At 40.6% G+C, this 7,437-nt stretch overlaps 1 protein-coding gene across 1 annotated transcript in view; it reads left to right on the top strand.

The window, feature by feature from the left end:
* The window catches only part of LOC127000173 (uncharacterized peptidase C1-like protein F26E4.3), a 36,871-nt gene extending 29,781 nt beyond the window's left edge, over positions 1–7,090 (top strand). The window contains exon 9 of the mRNA XM_050863564.1: positions 6,510–7,090. Within this exon, the coding sequence (XP_050719521.1) occupies positions 6,510–6,656 (147 nt within the window). The 3' untranslated portion in view covers positions 6,657–7,090. The remainder of the gene's footprint in view (positions 1–6,509) is intronic.
* The last annotated feature ends 347 nt before the right edge of the window (positions 7,091–7,437 follow it).

A 7,437-nucleotide genomic window follows, 5' to 3' on the forward strand; every position in this document is an offset into this window, starting at 1 on the left:
GCTTTACCATCAAAATTCGGCGTAGGAATCCAAGATTTTGGCTAAGTCGAGGTGGGTTAGTGAGTTTATGGAAGGAAGAGTTCATAAAAGGCGTAGTAGTAGTGAAACAGGTGGAAAACACAACACTTTTGAGTAATGCCCAAGCGTATCCCTCCTCCTCCTCCTCCCCAGCCCAACTTCCCTCTCCTCCACCCACTCAACCATGTTCCTCCTCCCACACAGAAATGAGGAAAACATTGCTCGAAAGCGATTTGGAAGCGCCTCAGGAAATTGACAACTGCTATGTAATAGTTGCGAAAGATTTTTTTGCATAGATCAGCAGAAAAAGTAAAGTGCAATAAGTGTAAGAATTAGGCCTACCGGGGATACTCCGATGGTAATGAGGAAGTGTCTGTGAAAAAAATAATCAGTCATCGAAAACTGGTAAATACCAATAACACAAATATTTGAAGCTGGAATAAAACCGACGGCAACTAATACCACTCACTTGATGTGCATCTATCGTTAATATTTCCTTTAGTTATTATCCGATCATTAAAACTCAAACATCATTACAATCTACTTGAAATGCACCATTAGAAGATGTATTTCGAATATTGATATACAAGGCCTAAATATGGTCAGATCGCAGCTAATGTTCGATTTTTTCAAAATCTGTGTTTTGGGATGGACGTTGTACTTTTTTTAATAACTATTTTTGGTTATTAAGCTTTTAGCACATTTTAAAGAGCATCATAAAATGGAGTATTTATACAAGAGTTTGTACCAAAGAGATAGTTATATGATGAGTGTGAAGGCTTACCGACAGAATTTTAGCCAAACTTAAAATATATATATATATATATATATATATATATATATATATATATATATATATATATATATATATATATATATATATATATATATATATATATATATATATCGTAAGGAAATTTCCAGCAATTATTTGTTTTGGAACAAATTGTCATTGTTAATGGTATCTACAAGGTGTATTATTTTCAAAGACCAGATCCAAAAAACACCGGAGTTATTCAAATGAGAATTTTTTAATAAAAATCATTATATTGCATAAATCATCAAATCTATATATTCAATATAAGTGTTATTATTATGTTATATACGTCTCCACATATTTATAATGATTGCAACCATCTAAGTGTTTAGTTTGCTCTTTTTCAAAGATCGTATGTTCTACCCATAAAGCTCCTGAGTAGTGAAAAACCGATTGATCGTGAGGGGAGGTACTTACACAAAGAAACACAAAGAAAAAACTAACAACAGCAGACCTGCTAGTCTTTACGAGGCTGTTTGTGACAAGCTACACTAACTATCTAATCAAAGGTGGAAGATGAAGGACAACAAAGGCGAAGGCTCCTCCCAAACCCCCCTTCTCTCCAACCAAAGCTGGCAGGAAAGGAAAAAGAACCATGCAGCATGGAAAAACTGCATGGAAATCATGTAGGAAAGAGGAAACAATTACCATTACTGCTACCACTGACAGGGCGATAAAAGCGGACAAGGACACCAGTATTCGAAAGAACTTAACGTTATTACGACAATGAGTAATATCTTAGTTGCTGGTTGGATTCAAAATACTTTTCTAATCTATTCTTGAAGGCCGTAACTGTTGTACTATCAACGACATCACAGAGTAGAGAGTTCCAAACATTAACAATTCGATTGAAGAAGAAGTATTTAGCTTCATGCGACGAGAATCTTTTGTAACGGGCTTGTCGGGGGGCGTTTAAAGGGTGTTGATTAAGACTTCAGCTTCCTTAAGGCGAATTATATTCGTAGCCTTTATGTACAAGAAGCGTCGGAGCGAGAGTGACTGTCGTTGTGTGTCAGTCGGACTCTCGTGAAGGAGTGACGAGCTACAGGTTGGAAAATAATTGTTACAATTGGTCACGTATGCCAAGGTGACCTCCGCGCACCATCGGAGTGCGAAGTATACAAAACTGAGACGGTAAACACTGACGGACGACATTCCTATAAGGTGGCGTGATCTATCTGTCGTGGGTTTTTTCCATTGACAATTGTATGCCTAATTCGTGGTGATATTAAGTAATAATAATACATTGATATCCTACTATAACACTGCTCGGTCACCTACCAGTGATCGCGACCTCGCGATATACAAAAATCTAAATAGCAGTCTAGTTACCATGAACATACATAGTGGGAGTTTGTCAAGCAGACTGCCTATGATACAATTACATTAAAACACTGGCTATGTAAGAACAGATGTGGAGTTATAATATAAATAGTGAGAGGTAAACCACAACGTGTGTGACATAAAACATAAAAAACCTCTCAAAAGATAAATATAAGGACACATGTATAAGAAGCTATCAATTGGCATAGTTACAGACAATGAAACGTTGATGTAGCTCCTAAAAAAAATACAGTAGTGAAACACAGTACAATGTTAAGTATCGGAGCAGCCAGGTTTCTGTCCCCTGCCTTGTCTGAGAAAAGGAAAAACTACCTTGCCAGTGGCCTCCCTGCATCCAGTCGCCGTGTCTGCACAACCAAATAATCGTGCAGGACAGAGTTCCTCTTAATAAGGTAGCACATGACGACGAGACTGACGAACATCAGAAACATTGGTACAAAAAATCCAGCGTACAGGTAGGGGAGATGCAAATAATCAGGCAGCGTTTCCTCCAGGGTTTCCGCAAACGCTGTTTTGTTTGCGAAAGACAATGAATTAAGGGAATTAGTCACATACGAGATGCTGGAGAAGTGAATGTCATCGAGAGACCGTAGAGGAAACACTCGATGGGAAATATTGGCCGTGAAAACCAGACGGATCCGGGACGGGTACGTTGTTATGTTAGTGGAGCGGATATAGCATGCTTCCGCTATGGCATAGTGACCAGTAACCCGTTGATAACTGGTACACCGCGGGCAAATGACCGACACATAGAATGACTGAGGGAAATAAAAATAATGCAGACCCTGAAAGGAAAAGTTCCTATGGAAAACAGTCATTGGTGTTAGCTGCTTGTAAGGGCACAGGGAAAGAGCGTCAGACGCGTTCACGTGGGTGAGGGCGATCTCGCATACCCCTCCCCTAACTGGTAGGAAGGCAAAGAGAGACGCAGAGCAATAGAATCGCCCGAAGACCGTCTCCTTGCAATACTGCAAGAGTGAGTAGCTACCCGTTGAATACAGAGCGAAATCCTTCGCGATTAGAACAAGAGACGGGGACGTGTCCAGGGCTAACACACTGTCCTTAGCTGAAAAAGGGAACGGGACAATTTCGTGTGCCTCAAACACGTCCGCCGTCTGAAATGGAACATGAATGATTATGGCATCGGGGGTGAGGCTGGACTCAATCAAGGGGTAAAAATATTGACTCATGTCTGGGGTGAATAAAGGTGTTAGGATATAATTTTGATACCCGATCTGGACAGTCGTTCTCAAATCGTGTAGAGGGAACAAGGCAGGTGTGACTCTACCGTGCGCTGCATCAACCATGTTGCTAATAACCTGCTGATTTGCCGTTGCGACGGAGTTAATGACGTTTTCCAATACATGCAAGGCCTGATCTAGGAGGAGAAACTGATTCACCTGGTCGATCTGCTTGACAACTATGTTGATAACCTCTACCATCTTATTTGTCTGCTCTAGCAGTTCCTCAATGTTAGTATGCAATCGCGCAAGTTTTCTACAATTGGCGTTGATCACCCTGCGATTTCGAGCAGCAAAGGAAAGTACATGAGCGTAGTAGTCCCGCAAATCGCGAACGTCCTCGTCGGTAGCCGTACCGAAAAGGAACTTTGAGGCGGACCCAACGATGTTGAGCAACCCCCTCTTTACCAGAGAGTGAACTGAGAGAAAACTATAATCCATAATCCATGTCTACCTCATCAACTTTTCCCCGTAAGAATAGAATCCTATCCTCCAGTAGTTGAAAAAGAGTCAGAGAGTTGGTACTAGAAGGTGCCTTTGATTCCCTAGTCATGGTAGCCCGTATGGCGTCTGCCATGCCGAGTAGTTTTTCTGAGACTATCCTGATTGTGTCTGTGGTGTTGGTCAAGGAAGTATATGGATATTTTACGAGGAGCACATCTTCTATGAGGAAGACCACTCCGATGGTGCGCGGAGGTCACCTTGACATACGTGACCAATTGTAACAATTATTTTCCAACCTGTAACTCGTCACTCCTTCACGAGAGTCCGACTGACACACAACGACAGTCGCTCTCGCTCCGACGCTTCTTGTACATAAAGGCTACGAATATAATTCGCCTTAAGGAAGCTGAAGTCTTAATCAACACCCTTTAAACGCCCCCCGACAAGCCCGTTACACTTTTACCACTTATCTTCAAATTGTGATTTCTTCTTGTTCTATTTGATCGGTCAATTGTAAAGTATTCTTCCGCATTAATATCGCTGAATCCTTTAAACATTTTAAACACTTCTATTAGATCACCTCGCATTCTTCGTTTTGAAAGGCTGAATAAATTTCCTTTTTTAAGTCTTTGTTCATATGATTCATTTATCAACCTAGAAATCATCTTTGTTACTCTTCGTTGAACCCGTTCCAACTTTTCTATGTCTTTTCTGTAATAGGGAGACCAAAATTGTACATAGTACTCTAGACGGGGTCGAACCAACGAATTATACAGCTTTAATATTACTTTTTTCCGATTTATTATTAAAGACTCGTCTGAACAATGCTGACCGGGCTTTAAATCGCTTGATATAGTGATGCCAAGATCCTTTTCTTTACTTACTGCAGAAAGTTGTTGGCCATTCATTACGTACCGAACGCGATTGTTATTTTTTCTGATGTGCAACACTTTACATTTGTCAACGTTAAATTTCATTTGCCATTGATTGGCCCAACGTGCAAGTCGATCTAGATCTGATTGTAAAGCTTCTTCGTCGAGTGTCGCAGTTACTTTACTGGCAATTTTTGTGTCATCAGCAAATTTTGGTACTTTGCAAGTGAGCCCATCATCGATATCATTAACATAAATTAAGAAGAGCATGGGGACAAGCACTGATACTTGAGGTACGCCGCTTCTGACATCGAGCCAGTTAGATGTAACACCGTTTAGAACTACTCTCTGTTTCCGCTGAGAGAGCCAGTCCACAAGCCAATTGTGAATGTTACCGAGATACCGTGCGCCAATAGTTTGCTGAGCAATCGTTGGTTGGGGACCTTATCAAATGCCTTTTGAAAATCCAGATATATGATATCTACTGATCTGCTTTCATCGAACACCTCAAAAATATAATGAAAAAAATCAAGTAAGTTAGTTAAACACGAACGTTTACTACGGAAGCCATGTTGCGAATTATTTATTATATTATTTTCTTCGAAGAATTTCACCATATTGTCACGAATGATAGTCTCCATTAACTTACAAACAATAGATGTCAGGCTAATTGGTCGATAGTTTACTTAGTATGAGAAAGGCGTCTATATGGAGACATTCGGATTTGAGTGAGTGATTGATTTAGTAATTTTATATGAAACCCACAATCAACATCTTTGTTTCCTGCAGAATTTCTTTAGAACTTGGCCAGTTCGAAAAAAAATATGAATTGAACAATGTGGTTAGATTCTTTAGCCTGGAGAAAACATCACATCACTCACTCACTGGGTGAACATTTTTTTTTTACATGTGGCCTACAGCGCTATTAGGCTATTTCATAGGAGCCTGATGGTCGGCCGAAGCCCGTCATGGCGCAGGCAATTATTTATTATTTATAGTGACGCCATTATTATTGGCTTATGCTGCCCCCGGAGCTCATTATCAATTTCACTTGTACAGCTTCTTCTAGAGTCCGGGTTGATAGATGGTCTTCAGGACAGCATGTAGGTAGTCTTAGGCCACTCGGCGGTGACTGAAAAATCTCAGGTGGTCAGCGGCGGATTCGAACCCACATCGTGCACTACGCTGCAAATGCAGGGCCGGAACGCTAACCACTCAGCCACTGCCTCCCCCTCTCCATACCTTTCATTTGTTGTTAGGACATGATAAATCATATCAAACGACACCACCGTTCGCTGTCATACTTTTGATGTACTAAGTACTATTCAAATAAATAAAAGTCTGCGCACGCAAAATATAAAGAACCATACTACAGAACGGCACTTTCGATAGCCCTCTTTGGTAGTGGTTAAAGAATGACAATACTAGGACCCTAGCATACGGGTAAGACACAACCTTCCACAGCCATCCATCTGGGTAAGCAAGGTATTGGTTACTCAGGATCGTATACTACGGGGTAGCTACGTACAGTTTTTCATTTAAATATTCACTGTCGGTTGAGTTAGGTTGGTGTGGCACTTACATGCTTTACAGCATACTAGTAAAGTCGAGGATGTTTTTAGTAACATATAGACTGTAGGGAATAGAAACCTCCACAATGAAAGGTAAGTGTACAAGTGTTCGATTACCGAGAGCTCTATGTGGCTACATAGGCAACTTCTAATGAGGTAAAATAAAAATAAAATACCCCATCTATTGTTATTTTTTGAACAGCTGGTGGCAAACTCGTGGGGCACCGACTGGGGTGAAGACGGCCTCTTCAAAATCCGGCGTGGGACAAATGAATGCGGGATCGAGTCCTTCGTGCTGGCGGTGCGGGGACGACGTGACCCTTGGGCTAAAAATGGCAACGGCTTTTGAAGTTCTGTTGATATTGTGCCCGGTATGGTCTCAGATCAACGAAGCTATTGTCTCTTGGACTCGCATGAAGAAGGGATTTGACATCCTTTATATATTAGATTAATTTTAATACTCTAGAACTAAAATAAAAAAGTATTTGATCCCTTTAATCGTTGGAAACCTAGATGAGGTTGTTCCTGATGTTTCAGGATTAAACATATCTGTAAGCCTAAGTAAAGTTCAAAGTGTTCTGGATGTCCAAAGAAATATAATTTGTTTTTTGTATCTAAGTTTGCTGATAATGTTCTAGGATTCATGCAGGATAATGTGATGTTTTTTCGTGTGTGTGTCTGTAAACCTACGTAATGTGGCTCATAGGGTTCTGAAACTCAAGCAAAGAATATTTCCATGCCTCTTGTACCAATAAATATACGTAAGTTTGTTCTGCAACTCAATACTAATTTTATTTTCCATCTGCAAACTCAAAAAGTCATCCCCGACTTTATGGAGCTACAAGGAAGGGTTTATAAAAAGGTGGGTGTTGATTTGATTTACTTTTTTTTTTTACGTTTCGGTCTATGGCGTTGATAGGCTTTCTGGATGTGGCCTGATGGTCGACCCAAGCAAGTGTTTATAGTGGCGCCATCTTTCTTGGCTCATGTTGCCACCCAGAGCTCATCTTTGATGATCTCAGGATAATATACCTGTAACAAGACGCATAGCACTCGGAGAGTGCACACCTCCGCCAAAGATCGTCCTGAAAATTGGTATGGGCATCAACTGTGATCCTATGCATCATATG

This window comes from Eriocheir sinensis, chromosome 18 (genome assembly GCF_024679095.1).
Source record: "Eriocheir sinensis breed Jianghai 21 chromosome 18, ASM2467909v1, whole genome shotgun sequence".
NCBI lineage: Eukaryota > Metazoa > Arthropoda > Malacostraca > Decapoda > Varunidae > Eriocheir > Eriocheir sinensis.